This window comes from Lactuca serriola, chromosome 2 (genome assembly GCF_051521515.1).
Source record: "Lactuca serriola cultivar US96UC23 chromosome 2, Lser_US96UC23_V15, whole genome shotgun sequence".
NCBI classification, from domain to species: Eukaryota; Viridiplantae; Streptophyta; class Magnoliopsida; order Asterales; family Asteraceae; genus Lactuca; species Lactuca serriola.
The window spans coordinates 77,694,918-77,714,712 of record NC_136409.1 but is presented as its reverse complement, the minus strand read 5'-3'; the positions used below and the strand labels follow the sequence as shown (position 1 = coordinate 77,714,712).

General features: G+C 36.3%; 1 protein-coding gene across 1 annotated transcript; it reads right to left on the bottom strand.

The window, feature by feature from the left end:
- Nucleotides 1-7,294: 7,294 nt before the first annotated feature.
- On the bottom strand, nt 7,295-7,842 carry LOC145089349 (major pollen allergen Ole e 10-like). Its single transcript, XM_079027794.1, has 3 exons — nt 7,768-7,842; nt 7,440-7,662; nt 7,295-7,320 (listed from the first exon to the last, which is right to left on the bottom strand). The coding sequence occupies exons 1-3, from the start codon at nt 7,840-7,842 to the stop codon at nt 7,295-7,297; spliced, it is 324 nt and encodes a 107-aa protein (XP_078883920.1).
- Nucleotides 7,843-19,795: the final 11,953 nt, after the last annotated feature.

Sequence of the window (19,795 nt, the reverse complement as noted above, 5' to 3'; positions counted from 1 at the left end):
ACAACATTGTACGTTTTAGTTCATGTAAAAAAACATAGTAACAAAGTATGATAATAGCAGCTAAAATCTGGTTATATACATACATATCAATGTAGTCTTTAATTAAAATAGAATAAAAAAATTGATTTTTGAATACATAGATTGCATCAATTTAGCTCTTGAGTGTGACATACCTAATTTTCGCGGTTAAATAAAATTTTTTCTTTATCCAAAACAAGATTATCCTTTTGAAGAGTACATAATTGCGGATTTGCCCCAAAATATTTTTATTTTAAGATAAATTAGAGTAAAACATTTTAAAAGAGACATTTTAATATTAAAAATTTCGAACAACATCACTAATACGGAAACATAAGATAAACCAGTTATTACAGGCCTTACAATTGTTTATTATACGAATGGCCTTAAACTCCTTAAATCTCTCGGCAGATTCAAACATCACTATCCATGTATCTTCGGATCGCTATCTTGATATAAAAAAATTTAGTGGTTCAAGCTTGGAAGCCTAGTGAATACATAGTGTTTTCAACCCACAATAATATATATATATATATATATATATATATATATATATATATATATATATAGGGTAAACTGAATATACCTAACAACCTTATATAAGCTTAGGTACCTAACCATATCATACTACGTAATTTTGTATCATATTTGCATTGTAATCACCCAAACTTCTTAAAATTCAACTTTGTAACTTGATTGCTTCCAAAATATTTAGACTTTTACCATTATCTTCCTTCAAATGACGTCTTTCTATCGGAGACCCCTTGGTGGGCTTCATATACTACCGTTACAAATCAAATGATGTAGGAGGAATATAATGGTGAATGTCTGAAAATCTTGGAAGTAAATTAAGTTAATGGTTCAACTTTAAAAATCTTAGATGATTGCAATGAAAATATAATGCAAAACAATGTAGTATAATGTGGTTAGGTACCTAAGCTTATATAAGGTTGTTAGGTATATTCACTTTACTTAACAACCTTATATAAGCTTAGGTACCTAACAACCTTATATAAGCTTAGGTACCTAACTCCATAATACTACATCGGTTTGTATCATATTTACATTATAATTGCCTAAGGTTCTTAAACTTCAACCTCATAACTTGATTACTTCCAAAATCTTTGGACTTTCACCAATATCTTTCTTTTACATCACGTCTTTCTATCGAATACCACCTGATGAGCTTCATATCCTACTGCTACAAATGAATGGATGTAGGAGAAATATAATGATGAGTTTCCAAATTCTTTTTTTTGAAGTAAATCAAGTTTAGGGATGAAGTTTAAGAACTTTGGATGATTATAATGAAAATTTAATGCAAAATGACGTCGTTTGATGGAGTTAGGTACCTGAGCTTATATAAGGTTGTTAGGTATGCTCACTTTACCCTATATATATATATATATATATATATATATATATATATATATATATATATATCGCACCAAATAATTAACCCGATTATTCATTCTCGTTATTCTCACTCCCTTATCCTAAAATGATGATCGCAAGGGACCATTCCTAAAATATAATTTTAAACAACGAGTAGAGAATACTGGGGGGTTCTGTAGCAATAGATTTCAATAAGGAAACCATGAGCGGGATATAGTACTCGTATGAACACATAATTGATACTCTCAGATAGTATGATTCATTAACACCTACAAATTGCAAGTCCGTCAGTGTTCCATAAGACTATCTAGAAAGTAATCATATGAACACATAATTGATACTCTCGGATAGTATGATTCATTAACACCTACATATCGCAAGTCTATCAGTGTTCCATAAGAATATATAGTGGTCGTTATCTATACTTTTGTGTAAATGAGGGTATCGATTCATATCCCACCGCCTCTCTTATCAAATATCTTCCGTTTCCAACTCGATTCCCCACCTTCACTCTTCATCTTCTCTCATGTGCATCACCACCTACCACCGCCTCAATTTCCATTCCTCTAGTGGTCCGCTGACAAGCTCGTTCTAATCTTGGACACAATATATTGGAATCCTGAAGCAGCACCACGAATACCGTGTGTCCGCATGCGGTGCGGTAAGGCACCACCCTATTGTGCCAGCAGCCAACTCCGGCATGTCAAATTAGTTATCCTCATCAAGCCGCTTACTTGATGTCTAGCTTCCCAACTGGTAGACGATTCCTTTTTCCCCCCGGTTTTCTTCGGGGATCGAGAGATGGAATAGATAGGGCCCCACAAGTTTTGAATTCACCGATGGTCTATCGAGAGGGAACGAGGAATTATCAATGAAAAAAGTGCTCTCTGAACCGAACGTGAAAGTCGTTTTCCTCAGACGACTGTTCCCGTAACTCTAGTCTCGACTTGGATTATATATCCAATAAGGTCCGCTCTAGGCCATTCCACACACTGCCTGGCAGAAGCGTGGTTATCTGAAGTGGATTCTCTCTTTGTAGTAGATGTCGGACCTACTGCCCCATTGATTAAGAGGGAAGCAGACACAACAACTATGTGGACCCATTCCTTTCTGTTATTGCTAGCACTTTCCCGGGCTGAGCCATAATTCTTTATTAGAAAGGGCAGGCAAAGCCCGAAGGCTGCTATCCCAATAGGCCAGCGAGGAGAGGCCCCGACAATCATACCACCCCGCCTGTAGGACTACTAACTAGATTATGCTTTCTGTCCGCGCCTTTTCTAAAACCGTTGGAAGGAAATTTGTGCGAAGGCTTTTTGTAGGTAACGCAAAGGTAGATGTAATATTACGATATGTGTCTTATCTTACTAATTCCTTTATTTACCTAGTAGGTCTAACTTAGATCGCAATGTGGTAAGTAAATCCCAAATTTTTCATAACCTCTGAGGGATGTGTAAGCAAACTGGTGTAAGAGATCCATTATACATAGAGCATGTATATCCACATCATTAATAGAAGGTTTTGGCTCGCGGAAGCTATGACTAGCTATGATAAGAAGGAAGAAGAATCTAATGATTTTCCTAATTCTATGAGAAAGAAAAACTAGTTTGTTAGAGCTGGGGCAGAGAAGCAATCAATAGAATGGGTCCCTGTTGTTCACAAGTGAAGGATTTGATGTTTTTGAATCCATTGTGTTAATTCTACTCCTTACTCGTAGTATGCTCTTTATGATACCGGGTTATGATTCAATTGCCATGTATTTAGCTATTAAGCCTCAAAGTTTATGTTTTTATGTGATCGCAACATCAAGAAAGAAAGTCTGAATTTTCCAATGCTTCCCACGGATTGATTGTCCGTCTTCATCGGCCTGTTTGGTTTGAAAAAAAAAATCATTGTCACCGTTTACCAAAGCTATGACGGTGTCCATTTTCCCCACCCCGGTTCCATCTGCTATGCTGATTTCTCTTGCTTTACACTCCTCGATTGAGCATCGTGTTGTTCGCAATCTGGAATATCAATCTGATGCCGATGGTTTCTCTATTGATATTCCAATCTCATGTGTAGTTCACCTCTAGACTATCAAATACAACTGCTCATATAGTTTTTAATTCGATTACGGCTCCACCGGTTTCATATTGTCTTACGTTTTTTGCATAGTGAAGAACCCTAGCAGATGGAAATCAAACGCTCTAATACGGTTCCCATTCCACCGATGGTGTCGTTTTTATCTGATATGGTTTCTATACCACTGATTTTGTCGTCTTCCGTTTCGATTAAAATATCAGGTATCTGTTCAATGTTTTAGTCAAGATCATTGTTTCTTTCTTTATAATTAGGGATGAACATGAGCTGTTAATGACAGGGTTGCAAATATTTCACCTTGCTAATCATCCTGGGAGCTTTTTATTAGTTACTTGTGGGGTTGAACTTGCTTCAACTTATGATCAATAATCATTCTAATCAAAAGTTATTTAGCCAACTTTTGTATGTTGTGATGTCAGAAACATGAGTGCACACATGGAATTCTGATCAATAAGGAGGTCATTCATCTACATCAAAGTAGCTTGACAATAAAACTATAGGAATGGTATATGTAATTATGACGGAAAGGTAACCACTTTTAGGTTAATTTTGTAACATTTTTCATAATTTATATCATAATTTTAGTTTTTCATCACATTTGGTATGTCAGTGAGTTCTTTGCCTCTGAACCACGATGATTTTGGTGTTTGTTGCTGCATTAGAGTTACAATTTTACATGAAATATGGGAAATAAGTACAGTTAAAGGTAATTTTCATTTTTTTTTCTTCACTGATCTTTAGAAATTGGGTCATCTACTCAATTTTAGTTTATGTTTAAAATCAACATTTCGATAGAGTGTGAGAATGACATGACGTGATATAACCGCCTAAAATACTCAAGTGATCAAATATGAGTTTTTCTTAAAATAAAATTGCTCCAGTAGATAGATACTCATGAATCCAACATGCTCAGATGAAAACTCTATAGTTTGAACCTGATTTTCTACTGGTTTTTTTTATCAGGTAGTTTTCGGGATTCATGTAATATTATATATATATATATATATATATATATATATTATACGTTTGTTTGGTGGTAATGGTAGTAATAGAACATTGTTTGAACAGGAAATCTGTTCGATTATAGCAGTTTTGCAATTAACACAACTACCCAATATTAAGGTAAGTATGAATCTATTATCATAAGAAAACAATAAATGGTAAAATGTGATTTTTTTATGGGTGTTGCATGTATGACTCTTTTTCATCATAGCCACATCCAAACGGGTGGGTTAACTAATGAGTCGAAATGAGTCATTTTTAATACGGTCAAAACGGGTTGATCCGCCTTGAACTATTTCTTTTTTAAAAACATACCCATTAATATTTTGAATATAAAAATGATAAATTTGTTAATTTTTAATAATGGGTGTTGCATTTATGACTGATCACGCGACCCTATGGTTGACGAGAACAAGTGGAAGGAATGTGTCTGTTATTAGTGTGTCAATAATACATTTTGTTAAACATATGGTGTCTAGGAATGAAAATAGTAATACAATCAAGAAGCCATTCAATTTATTCAAAAGAGTTAATTTTTCTCTTAAAAATCCAGCCAACTGAAAAAAGTAAAATATTTATGCAGAGAAATCACGAAATAACCGACCAGATTTGACCTAAATGTCCACTTTTAATCGGTTTAAACAACACAAAGAAAAGTGACATAAAAACCATATAAAGGCTGAATCTTTAGTCAATCTAAGAAATATGAATACAATTTGATATATTTGTATATTATAACATTCTACTTTAATTCACTCATCATTAGATTGAAAAATCTGGTCGGTTATAGCATCATGCTCCCCTTCTTTTTTACTATGAGGACATTTATATTTTTTGTTATTTCAAAGTAAGATGATATATTAGTTAGTAAATGAAAGCCCATTGTCATTTTTGGATTTAACCCATTAAAGTAATAATTAAAATAATAAACAACAAAAAAACAAACATGGGTGTTTTATTAACCAATAAACTGAAAGCACATTGTTATTTCTTGCATTTAATGCTTTATTGGGCTACACACAAGAAATAGCAATGTACTTTCATTTTATTGTTTAACAAAGAATCTTACTTTTATTTATGTTTGTTAATTTTTGTTCTTTTTTTTAAAATTACTTTAATACCTAATATAGCAACTTGCTTTCATGTTAAAATGTAAAATGAAAGTACATTGCTACTTCTTTCATTTAGTTGATTAGGATAAATGCAATAAATGCCAGTTTATTTTCATATTAACTATTTTGTTAATTTTTTTATCAGGATATGCATGTACGGTTGGGATAACAAAGTTATGGTTATTTTGTTCAAGAAAACGAAGATGCATCAGTTGCAAAAGGTTGAAGAGTAACTGTACTTGATGATATTTTATGTTTGTCTTGTTGATTTAAACTATAAAATTTTCATTTCTTTGATTTTATTTTAATGATTTAAAATTTAGAATTACTGATTGTTATTACTATTCTTTTTAATTTACAACAACAACTAGAACCAACCAAATGGCGTGGAAGGTGTTAATGTTGCTTCTAGACCCGCGAATGTGTTGATGTAGATCAAGTCTTAGTTACAAGGGTAATTAATAGTAATATTCTTTCATATTAGTGTATTATAGGATCCTACTTTCTAAATGTACCTAGTTAGAGCAGTGAAAGGTTAATGGATAATGGCATATATGAAGTCATTTTGTTCACTTCTCTTGTCATAGATTCTAAATGGTTTTGGTTTAGAACTTTATGTTTGTATATTGGTGGACTCTTGCAGGGAAAAAAGGAAGCTTCGGAAAGGCTCGCATATGTTTTTATTTCAGCACATGGAGGTTGATTATCGATATTTTATGTTTGTCTTGTTGATTTAAACTATAAAATTTTCATTTCGTTGATTTTATTTTAATGATTTAAAATTTAGAATTACTGATTGTTATTACTATTCTGTTTAATTTACAACAACAACTAGAACCAACCAAATGGCGGGGAAGGTGTTAATGTTGCTTCAGACCCGCGAATTTATTGATGTAGATCAAGTCTCAGTTCCAAGGGTAATTAATAGTAATATTCTTTCATATTAGTGTATTATAGGATCCTACTTTCTAAATGTACATAGTTAGAGCGGTGAAAGGTTAATGGATAATGGCATATATGAAGTCATTTTGTTCACTTCTCTTGTCATAGATTCTAAATGGTTTTGGTTTAGAACTTTATGTTTGTATATTGGTGGACTCTTGCAGGGAAAAAAGGAAGTTTCGAGAAGGCTCACATATGTTTTTATTTAAGCACATGGAGGTTGATCACAAACGTTATTTTAATCATATGATACATGGATATTTTAGACAGATGCATAATTGGGAGACATTCAGTCTGTATATTCTTAAATTTCACACTCGGATCATAAATAGTGTGGACTGTAATTGGATCTTTATCATCAGGAGTTGTTATGTGATTTTTTGAGTAAAGGATGTTTTGGTTAAACCTAAAAAATACCTGGTAGAATAGATGGATAATATATTGCATATGACAAGCATTGACAACATAATTTTTTTTTAATATAATGAATATCCAAAACGATTGATCAATAATCCCTTATTTTCTATACTATTAACAAATCCATACCCTGCAAAGCGGGGTTCCTCGTCTAGTTCTCAAATTAAAGACAACATGATGAGTCAAAAATCAAATTGAAACCGAAGGAAAATTTCACTTTCATTGATTAAATTATCTTAATACATTCTTTCTACTCAAAATTAAAACCATATTCTTCATTTCAACATTGCATTTATTGACCACTATAAGTATTCAATGCCTTTTACCTTTCATGGATAGACACATGTCCCGTAAGCTACAATAAAAAAAACAATATTAGTTTCAATCTATGAAAATACACGTTCAATCACAAGTCTTATATTTATCATATTGTTTGATGTACGTAAAAAAAATTATGATGACAAAGCAACTTACAAGGATCTGTCAAAAAGAAAAAAGCATAACTTCCATCACATTCGCCATTAGTTCGATAATTCATATTAATAGCATAGGATGCATGTTTTCGCACAGTATCAGGATCAAAGCATGAAGCCCCTGGTTGGATCTCCCCACAGTCGATTCGTCCACAAAGGTAGTCAAGAACTTGTTGCAACTGTGGTTCTGAAGCTTCGGGTTGAGCCAAACACCATGTTTTTCCCTATCCAATTATCATAACAATTAAACTTCCACTAAGATCAACAATTTGATGTAATCTTTGGAATCTATAAATGTACAAATGATAGAGCTTTTCAAGATATCTTACATGTACGTAACTGGAGCACATGATGAAGTAGAAGAAGAAACCAAGATAACACAATGAAAAGGTTAGTTTTGCCATGATTTTATAATATGTCTTGTGAATGTTCATTTGATTATATACTGTATACGATTTGTGACGGTTTGAGAACTTTGATATATTGGAAACATAAGAATATAACATTTGCAATTAATTGAATATATTATATAAATATTTTGTAAGATTACAAAGACAAAGTACAATAAATGAACAATGTATTTAAATGGTTATTTACTTATTTAAATTTACTAATTGTGAGACCCGTTTATTACATGAGTTAATTTAAAAAAAAAGTTAAATATAAAGATGAATATATTTGAGAACTTTGAATTTATAAGAAAATAAGAAAAATAATGAATTATGATAATGGAAATGTTTTTTATCTTTTAAATTTAAACAAATAATTTAAATAAATAAAAGAAACTAATGAGTTTTAATTTTGGAAATTTTGAAATTAAAATGTAAGTTTATTAATGAAATTGATATCAATTTATTACTGCATTTATTACAATTGTTACATTAAAATATTATGTGGAATTTAATAAAATTGAAAAAAATCATAAAATGACATGTGGAAAAAAAAAATAATTCAAAATAACCACAAAATGACATTTGGAAATTGAATGAGACTTCTTTTATTACAGAGGATTATCTATTTTTGGTCAATTTTTTTAGGAGGTTTCATATCAATGTAGTTGTTGGTGCATGTAAATGCTCCACAAATAATGAGTGATTATTAGGTTGTAATTTTCCCTTTATTTGTATTGTTGGTGTAAATACTCTCCCTCCTATATAAAGGGAGAGTTGGTCACTTATTAGTTAGCTAGCTCATTTTCTCAACTTCTTGTAAGAGTTACTTTTCTAAAATGTAATCTCTAGAGAGAGAAAGTGGTGGGTTCTCCCACCCAGGGAGAGTTTCTCTCCCACCAAGTTCTTATGAATATTCTCTATTTCTTTTTCATCTTCTATGATTTCATCATATGTTCTTGATATTTTTGATACACGATTAATCTCAAGATTATTTCTTCCGCACTCACCGTTCGTTAGGAAAATGGGTCTCTACAATTCGTATCGGAGTCGTACCTTGAAGATCTCACGATTAGTTCAAGGGAACGACTCCCGTTCGATGATTATCTTGTGATTTTTCCGTGTTTCTACAAGAAAAAAATTTCGGGTTGCAAACCGGAATTTTTTTTATGATTTTCTTTCTTATTTCTATCATTTGGGTGATTCTATCTCAATAAAATAAATAGTTGCTGCTGCTGCTCATTCTATTATTGCTGGAAAAATGGTGTTCTTCATGTTCTTATTATTTTTATGTTGAAGAAATGAAGCAAAAATGGGAGAAGAAATTATTTTTATGGTCTCCAAAATGATGAAGATATTGTTCCAGGAGGTATATGTTCTTGGAAATGAGAAGACACAAATTTAATGGGTTTATTTTTCTTGAAGAAAGTGGAGAAAAGCATTTCCTTTTGAAGTTTTCCTTTCCCAGTAACTCTTCTCACTATGAGGTAAGAAGCTCTTGATTCTCATATTTTAGTTGTTGTAGATCTTCAATTGAATTGTTTGGACGTAATGTGTTGTTTACATAAAGCATATTGTCCTTGTTACCCTTTTGGGTAAAGAGTACTCCACTAGTTACTCCCTCAAAAAGACAAAAATCATGTGACATTGTCCAATCCCATCACATTTTGTCCCTAAAAACCCCCTGCATACTCCTCTTTTTGCCTTCCCAAGACCCTCCTTTGACTTAGAATGCTTTATAAAAATATTCCCTTATTAAAATATGAATAAATGGCCTTTGCGGTACCATTTTTCATGAAAATAGAGCATTTTTCGTCACCTGTTCAGCCCCTTCCGGACCCCCGAACCGCAGCCAAAAACTGCCTACCAGAGTGCCCTAAGAAGCCTCTCAGCAGCCCCTCTTATGCCTTGATCCGAGGTCATAATGCCTCATCCGCAGCCCTGGTCAGCAGCCTTAGAACCGCAGCCAAAAAGCCCCTCTTGCCCTCGGTTCGGATCTATTCTTGGCTCTGACCGCAACCTCGGACCGCAGCTGCTATCCACAAATCGGACCGCAGGCTAGCTTACCTTCCAACGCGCCTACCGCAACTGGCCTTCCTTCGCACCGTAGTCAAACCCTCCGCAGCGAGACCACCCATCTGCACCTAAGTCTCGTCCGCATCCAAGACCACCACTGCACCCATCTCGCCCGCACCCATCACTTCACCCGCAACACCTTAGACCCGCAACCAACCCTCCTGACTTCGGATTTCCCTCTCCTCCAGCGCCCCCCCCCTTTCTCCTCCTTCTTCCTTCCCTTCTCCACCTCCGCCCAGCTCCCTCCTTCCTCCTTCTTCCCTTCAGCTCTCCTCCTTCTTCCTCCTCCTCCCCCCTCCTTCCTTCTTTCCTCCCCTCCCCCCCTTTTTTTATAACCATTTTTTTTCTAGCCTTTATTTTTTTTAATTCAATTTTTTTACATTATTTTTTTTATTAATTAATTTTTTTTTCATCCAATTTTTTTATTTAACCAATTAATTTTTTTCAGCCTATTTTTTTTATTTAACCAATTTTTTTACACCAATTTTTTTAGCCATTTTTTTATAACCAGTTTTTTTATTAAAACCAATTTTTTTAACACCAATTTTTGCCATAACCGCACCCTTGGATTGTCACATTGGTTCATTTCATGCTGGTTATTATTGGAAGAATATTCCTACCACAGTCGGACTTCATATTATCTTTGTGACGCTTGCACCGCAACGGCGATTGATCATCGAAGTTGTTTCGCATTCTTCACGTTATGGGATTTTATGACTTGTTGCATATGATTTTTGGTTGACGAATCATGTATCTTAAGCATGTGGACTTTATTCTCTATTGAAGACCACTTCAAGTGTTCCGGCACCGCAGTTTGGATATTTGGATATATTTTTTGGCACAACAGATTTTCTCAGCACAGCTTCAACAACTGTCACCCGCTTTCTCATGACTGCAAGAGTATTTATTTTACTCTTTCTCGTTTCTTATTGAGACCCTTCATACATCTAGGGAGAGATTATCTTAGCTCTTGGTATCCGACACTCTCCATCCGATGATTTGTTTACTTTTGATATCTGGTCATTGGTTATCAAAAATAAGGAGAGAATATCATCCGGATTTGGTTATTATTGTTTGAGTTTGGATTTTGAAGACTTCTGAAGACAATTATTTATTTAGTGATGCAATGTGGCACTTATTTTTGGTCTTCACGGATCAAATTTTTGGCATTACTCGATGTTTTCCGATTCGGATTATTTATTATTTGGACTCTACCACATGATGATTTTGTGTTCGCATCTGGTTCAGATCTTATGGTTTCACGAGTTTGGATGTGTGATATGTTGAAGACGAAGATTATTTTGGCAATGTGACGTGGCACTTATTTTTGGTCCTTGGATCAAATTTTCGGCATTGCTAGACCATGTTTTTGGACTCACATTATTTTTATCCGGACTTCATGTTATGGATGCTTCACATTTTTAGCAGGTTATTCTTTGAAGAATTTCGGTGTATTATGATTCGAGAACTCGAGATGTTTTTCAAACTTTTGAAGACGAAGTGTTTCTTTTATTGGATCTTCTACTTGCTCATGGTGACCTCTTTCTTCGGGTGATTATGATTGGTTTAAAGATTTGGATCTTATCTTTTCTGCTTCATTGGTTGTGCTTTGAAGCCGAAGACCTTCATTGTTAGAGATTCATGGCCAGCTTCAGACTTCACAGACACTTCAGAGTTTCAGAGACATTTCAACACTTGATTTCATTTTATTACCACACTTGCTAGTCGGATTACTGTATTATAGCATTCTATCACTTATTGTATATCTCATCATTTGTAAGCATTTAGGGAGAGAATGTTGGTGCATGTAAATGCTCCACAAATAATGAGTGATTATTAAGTTGTAATTTTCCCTTTATTTGTATTGTTGGTGTAAATACTCTCCCTCCTATATAAAGAGAGAGTTGATCACTTATTAGTTAGCTAGCTCATTTTCTCAACTTCTTGTAAGAGTTACTTTTCTAAAATGTAATCTCTAGAGAGAGAAAGTGGTGGGTTCTCCCACCCAGGGAGAGTTTCTCTCCCACCAAGTTCTTATGAATATTCTCTATTTCTTTTTCATCTTTTATGATCTCATCATATGTTCTTGATATTTTTGATACACGATTAATCTCAAGATTATTTCTTCCACACTCACCGTTCGTTAGGAAAATGGGTCTCTACAATAGTCTTTAATTAAAACTAGAAGCGTTCCCCCGCGTTGTGTGGGTTGGAAGGTGTCGATTTTCAGTAAAGTATGTGGCAACCGTCAATTTTCGGTCAAGTCAAAGTCAACTAAAGTCAACAAGTCAAACCGGTCAACTCAATTTGCCGTGAGTACTAGAGTTTACGTTATGTAACTTCTAAACAACTCTCTATTCTAATGAGAGATCATAAATCGAAAAGTGCGTTCACCTAGATCTCCTTAACCTAAGACGGTGGTACGTGGAGAGCCAAACCGATAAAACAATGTTACATACTCATCGGGAGTATGCAAGATCCCCAATCAAGGCTTAACGGGGTTTACGGACCTTGCAGTGCGTAGCCGGACACTCAAAAAGGTCACCAGTGAAATCTCTCCCACATATCTCTAAGTATGTGAAACCTCTCCCACATATCTCTAAGTATGTGAAATCTCTCCCACATATCTCTAAGTATGTGAAACCTCTCCCACATATCTCTAAGTATGTGAAATCTCTCCCACATATCTCTAAGTATGTGAAACCTCTCCCACATATCTCTAAGTATGTGAAATCTCTCCCACATATCTCTAAGTATGTGAAACCTCTCCCACATATCTCTAAGTATGTGAAATCTCTCCCACATATCTCTAAGTATGTGAAACCTCTCCCACATATCTCTAAGTATGTGAAATCTCTCCCACATATCTCTAAGTATGTGAAACCTCTCCCACATATCTCTAAGTATGTGAAATCTCTCCCACATATCTCTAAGTATGTGAAACCTCTCCCACATATCTCTTTGTATGAGAAATCTCTCCAAGTATGTCAAACCTCTCCCAAATCTCTCTAAGTATGTCAAATCTCTCCCAAATCTCTCTAAGTATGTGAAATCTCTCCCAAATATCTCTCTGTATGCGAAATCTCTCCAAGTATGTCAAATCTCTCCCAAATCTCCCTAAGTATGTGAAATCTCTCCCAAATATCTCTCTGTATGTGAAACCTCTCCAAGTATGTCAAATCTCTCCCAAATCTCCCTAAGTATGTGAAATCTCTCCCAAATATCTCTCTGTATGTGAAACCTCTCCAAGTATGTCAAATCTCTCCCAAATCTCCCTAAGTATGTGAAATCTCTCCCAAATCTCTCTCTGTATGTGAAATCTCTCCAAGTATGTCAAATCTCTCCCAAATCTCCCTAAGTATGTGAAATCTCTCCCAAATCTCTCTTTGTATGAGAAATCTCCTCAAGTATGTCAAATCTCTCCCAAATCTCTCTGAGTATGTGGAATCTCTCTCAAATCTCTCCCCAACTTTCTATAATCACTCGGGGCATTCTGACCTCCGAATTTGGCGAAAATAGCCCAAAAACGGAAGTCTACGCGAAAAACGGACTTAAGGAAACGAACCCTCCGAACCGAAAGTACTATTCATGAACCGAACCGAAAGTACTATTCATGAAGGTCCGAACCGAGAGTACTGTTCATAAATCCGAACCGAGCTGTTGACTTATGAGCCGAACCGAGACTACTGTTCATCCGAGCCGAACCTCACATAGAAGGAAGGTCCGAACCGAAGTTACTGTTCATTACTGTTCACTACAGTTCCTTCGGTTCTGGCTTCCCTTCGGACCGAACCGCCCGACTTCGGACCACCTGACCGAACTTCGGCCTAGGGACCGAACCTCGGCCTAGGTCCGAAGAATCTCGCTGGAAAACTCATTTTTCACCCCGTTTTCGCGTAATTTTGCGTTTTAAACCCGTTTTTAATTATTTTAACATGAGATTTTCACCCAAAACTTTATTTTAAAATATAAGACCCCTAAATTAATGATTTAATCATATTTTAAGGGTAAAATCTTATCCAAATAAGAGTAGGTAAAATACAAAGGTAGAGTGTTGACTTTACCTTATTTTATGACACAAGCAACCCCATACCCACTCCATGATTAACCCACACTCCTCCCCACCATAACTTGTCACTTCCTTGTACTTTTTACCTCTCTCACAAGCCATCTCCATGTTTTGAGAGCTGGATATTCATCCTCTCTCCTCATTTTCTCTCATTTGTTCTCATTTCACAAGAAGATCAAACTCCTTTCTCTCTCACTTTCTCTCTCTAGAAATCCGAGATTCAAGGGCTGACCTTGAGTTTTTTCTCCACAATTGGTAAGGTTAATCCATTTCCTTTATGATTATCTCAATTATTTCCACTCAAATCATGGATATCTTACACAAACTCCATTATATTTGTGTTAGAGCTTCGAATCTTCAAGCGATTCTTCTAGTGTTCTTGGGTTGAACACTTCTCTTCTTCAACACTTATCTACTGAAATCACACAAGGTGAGTTCATACCCCTACTTTTTCATGTTTTCTTAAGTTTTTAGGGGGGGAATACAAGTTAAAACACCAAGAACATAACTAAAATTTTCTAACAGTTTTCATCAGAAAAGTTGGACTCCATTCACGGACTGTTTTGGACATCTTAAACATTTTAGTTTTCAAAACTGTTTTAGATGCATGTAGTTCCACGTCTTAGCTTTAAAATGGCTACTTGCACATCCCCATACGATTTTTCTACAATTTATGGTGATTTTTACAAAACTGCCTATCATTTCAAACACCAATCCGGACCAGTCTGTGATTATGGACTTTTTCACCTAAGTTACAGGTCCTTAAAAATCATGATAAAAATTATGAGTAAACTAGACACATTTTGGGAACTCCCAGAATTTACGGATTTAGTTTTCGACTTCGTATGATTTTTCTATAAATTTTCAAAAACAGTGTAGAAAGGCTGAAAATTTGTTAACAGCTTGTAATTTTTACAACACTTTGTATTATGTTGAGCAAAGTGTATAATGTCAAGTTCTAAGTATTGAATGTGATACGTTGTAAATTTTATCATCATAAACTGAAAATAAGTCATTCATGATAAGATTATTCATTCATTTAGAACACGTATATATATATATATATATATATATATATATATATATATATATATATATATATATAAACTATAATAAGCATAGTTTAATGGATTTCATAATCCTAACGCTTTTTCATAAAAGAGTTCTTATATATTACAAACGTTTTGGATAAAACTATAATAGGTATAGTTTTCGATACATCACATAACACACACGTACGAAAAGGGTACATTCATACAGAAAGGTTTTACACTCCCGCATACAACTTGTAAACTTGTTAACCTAGATTGTGAGACATTCTCTTTCCGTACGTCCGAGTGCGGAATATAAAATCCTGTACGTTATAATCAGAGTCTCCCGGAGGGAGAACGTGATAGTTGTATATAGATCTATATTGGGTTTGACACCCCACACCTTGCTGCTAGCTACAGTTGGACCTGCAGGTCTACGGGTGATAATTGTCATTTCAGTTTTTCGACGCCTGAGAAACGTCGTGGCAGGTTCATTTAGTCTTAAGTATGATTATAGCGGCTCACATAAGGATATACCAATACATAAAGTTTACGGGATTTTTATAAAACTTTAATGGGTTTTATGTCGATTTTAAAATCACTTTTATCTCAATAAGTACCGATATTACTGTCTACATTCGGTTTTTGGTATTTATGACTACACATCATTTGAAACCACATTTATAACTTTAAGTATAGACGATACTTGTTATTTTCTCGGTCCTGAGACTTAGGACTACATATACATTAAGTATTAACAAACATAAGAATTTGCGGGAACATCATTTAATTCAAGTGCGTTTATGTCAATTTAAGCACATTTTATTTTCCTTTAATAAGAAAGGTTACTTATACATTTTGGTCGTCGGTTATGAGACTACATTACATAAACTTTATAAAGAAAATATCGGATTTTCTAAATACATATCATATCATTTTTACAAGGAAAACGATCTATTTCTCCAATAAAATCTCTTATGAACTCACTAACCTTTGTGTTGACACTTTTCAAAACTACTTGTATTCTCAGGAATTCAGTGAAAACAGGAAACCAACAACGTTTTGAGGATGGGACGATAAATCGTCAAATAGTTCATTTTGTTTCATAATGTAATTGATTCGAATCATGTAAACAAATACTTTGGTGTAACTTTTTCAGTTATATTTATGATGGTTGTATTTACTTTGAGCACTATTATACTCGTTGTTGTGATACTCTACATGAAGTCCTCCACCCTCGAACGTTTCCGCCATCCTTGGTTTGGGGGTGTGACAAAGTATGTTGCTATCCTTTACAATTCGCCCATTTAAAAAAACATAATAGTCAAATGTATAGTAGTAAATACGACATGTAATTAAAACTGTGATATGCTTCCATGGATAGCAGCTCGTTCCGTTAGTAACTACATTGCACATAGATGTTCTAAGATGAAACTTTTCAAGAATAATATTTTGTCAAAAATATTTACCTGATATGAATGTTCATTTTCTAACCTTACACTCACTAATACCTGTAACACCCTGATCCTCAGGTATTAATAATGATATTTTGGTTTGGATTTTTGAGAACCTACTCGGTGAGTTGACCTCCTTACTCGTCAAGTAGTAGCGGGTTTGTCGCGAAGTTTAATGACCTACTCACCGAGTTCATTATGGGACTCAACGAGTAGATGCTGGCAGATGAAATCCTAGATTTCGGGGCCTTGCATCCTATTTAAAGGGTCATTAGCCTCCCCTTTACAGCTCTTTACCTCCCAAAAACCCTGATTCGAGTGTGAGTATGTTTCTTGGTGATTTTAAGCTTGAAGGAGGGATTTGGTGAAGGAAGCACTTGAGGAAACAAGCTAAAGAAAGCAAAGGGCTCATGGGGATTCAAGATCTTCTTCTGGGGAGCACTTTCTGAAGGTATTAAGCTGTTCATTGGCTCATTTCCACCCAAAACCCTCTTGTGCATGGATTCTAAGAAAGGGGCTTTTGTGTTTAAGCCAAGATCTGAAGTTGTAACTTCAGATCTGTACTCCTTTTAGCCTTGAGATGCATAAAGTTATCAGTTGAGATTAGCATGTGCCTCCCCTCAAGTGTATGACTCCATTCCAAGCTTAGATTTGCTATTTTAGGGCCTTAAAGCCTTGCATGCACGTAAAGTTTGCAACTTTACGTGGAAAGCATGCCTCAGGAGCCTAGATCTGTAATTTGGAAGCATTGTATGGCTCAAAAGAGTCTGTATGGCTTGAGATCTGATAGGACCCGACGAGTCGTAGGGGGCGACTCGGCGAGTCATATGAAGGCAAGCATGGACTCGACGAGTTGGATGAACAAATCGGCGAGCCCGATGAATATTACTATGAACTCGACGAGTTGGATGAACAACTCGGCGAGCCGGATGAAGATTACCTAGAACTCGACGGGTTGAAGGAACAACTCGGCGAGTCGAGTAAGATTCCCCCAATCGTTGGATGTTCGTAGACGTGTCGAGTGGCAAGCAAGGAAACTCGACGAATGACCTTAGATTATCAATCAAGACCGTATGAGCTCGACGAGTCACCTCGATGACTCAGCGAGTAGATGTTATCCCGGGAAACTCAGTGAGTCACTAGTTGTACTCAGCGAGTTAGGGTCAACATGGACTGTTGACTTGATCTTGGCTGTAGTTGACCAGGATGGACTTTGGGTAAATGACTGGATATTGTATGATACTTTTTAGGCAGTTGAGTGGAGCAGCCCGTGGGGTATATTTGGTCGCAAAGTGTCAGTTCAACATTCGTGACAGGTGAGTCTTCTCACCATACCTATGGGTCTAAGGCACCAAGGCCGGTCCATTATGTGATTTTGATATATGTGTTAAACATTCTGTGTTTTGTTATGTGATTGCATGTTTTGTATGAAGACCCCGGGGGAAGCCTGTGGCATTGGATGTAAGACCATGTGGGGTAGCCCATGGCATTGGATGTAAGGCCATGTGGGGGAGCCCATGGCAGTCCTAGGTAAAGACTATGTAGGGTAGCCCATGGCATTCTCACAGGTTTCATGTATGCATGGCTTACGTGATATGTGTGTAGCTTTTATAGCTAACAGGATATATGATATGTGGTTTGTGTGTGTGTGGTATGCTCTGGGAAACTCACTAAGCATTTTGCTTACAGGTTGTTGATTGTTTCAGGTACTTCAGAGCCTAAAGGCAAAGGCAAGGCGTGATGATGTGGCGTGCACTCTACCTCTCTTTTTGTGTGTTTGGGACTCTCTGATGTTTTAAAAAGTACAATGAAATTGTAATAATTGTGAAATGGAAAACAAATGGTTTGGAAATTTATGGATTGTGGGATTTTTTTGATTAATTAAAAATGAAAAAAATTCTTGGTAAAAATTGGGTCGTTACAAGTTGGTATTAGAGCTTTGGTTTGAGGGATTCGGACACATTCTCGGGTGTGTCGGGACTCAAACTAAGGAAGTGGTAAAATGTTTTCAAAAGTAACCTAAAAAGGATTTTTTTAAGCCAAAGGAAGAGAGTGCAACGCATGTGATCAGCCGAGCCAAGTAAGTAGTTTCCCAAGTTGAATAGCCATGTTATATGATAGTGAGCTTTGTCGATTATATGGAATTGCTAAGTGTATGTTTTAAAATTATATACAGTTAGGAGGTGATAGCCTCATAATGATTGATTTAGCCTATTTGATCCTTTCTGTGTATAATTTGCATGCCTAAAAGCAACTTGTAGTGATTGGTTTCACTGTTATGAGTAGGACAACCATAGGGTGTCCGAGTTTGATTCATGCGAGAGTTGTGAGTCATGGTTTGTGTGGATAAAGTTGGAGGTACTAGGTAAAGCAGCGGGGTAAGGTATGAGTAGGTGTGGAAGGTAGTATTGGGCCCGTACTACTGGAAGCACAGGACCCGTACCCAAACCCATGTTCTACCTGGGAATTCCAAAGGAAAACGGTATGGAAGTAACCTCGTTATGCGTATCCTTATCATTATTTTTTGTGAAATGACAGTCCAGCATGGTGGTTATGCGATTTGGATCAGGATTGGGATCCAGGGCTGCGTCAGGCGGCCCTACTAATGGTATTGATGAGAGGCTGCGTGAGCTGATTGCGGCCGAGGTTAAGAGGGGCATCCTTGACGCTACCCCAGTCATCTTTGGGAAGGTCAAGGAGGGTGTGATGGAGATCATGGAGGAGATACTTAGAGCATTCAGAGCCGATATTTCTACGGGCCAGGGTGGAGCTCGAACCCCCTCGTTTAGGGAGTTCAAGGCATGCGGAGCTCCGGAGTTTTCTGGGGTCAGGGATCCCATTGTGAGCAGACGCTGGGTGGCGGACATTGAGAATGCCCAGCGCACGAGTTCTTGACCGGAGGAGGCAAAGGTTGCATTTGCTTCCTGTATGCTAAGGGACAGGACCCGAGATTGGTGGGGCGAAATTACTAGTCAGGTGGGAGCAGCCGGTGTGGCTGACATGTCGTGGGCCGAGTTCGTACGACGATTCAATAAGGAGTTTGCACCACCTATTGAGGTGCAACAGATGGTGAGGGAGTTTCATGATTTATAGCAGACTACTGAGACTGTGGCGGAGATCACCGCCAAGTTTCGAGAGCGAGCTTTGTTGATCCCTCAGTATGAGACAGATGAGGACATGAGGAGGACCCCGTATCTCTCTATGCTGAGAGAGGACATACGGGAATTTGTGAGCTTTATAGGGTGCAAAACCCTGAATGAGATGGTTGATAAGGCCCGTGAGAGGGAGATGGAGTTGGAGTCCCGCACGAAGTGGAAGACTGAGCAGGTTCATGCAGC

Excerpts from the sequence above, each read along its gene's own strand:
- LOC145089349 (XM_079027794.1), bottom strand. The coding sequence starts at position 7,842 with ATGGCAAAACTAACCTTTTCATTGTGTTATCTTGGTTTCTTCTTCTAC. Across the intron at positions 7,663-7,767 it reads TGTGCTCCAGTTACGTACAT|GGAAAAACATGGTGTTTGGC; the intron begins GTAAGATATCTT and ends ATAATTGGATAG. Across the intron at positions 7,321-7,439 it reads TTTCTTTTTGACAGATCCTT|CTTACGGGACATGTGTCTAT; the intron begins GTAAGTTGCTTT and ends TTTTTATTGTAG.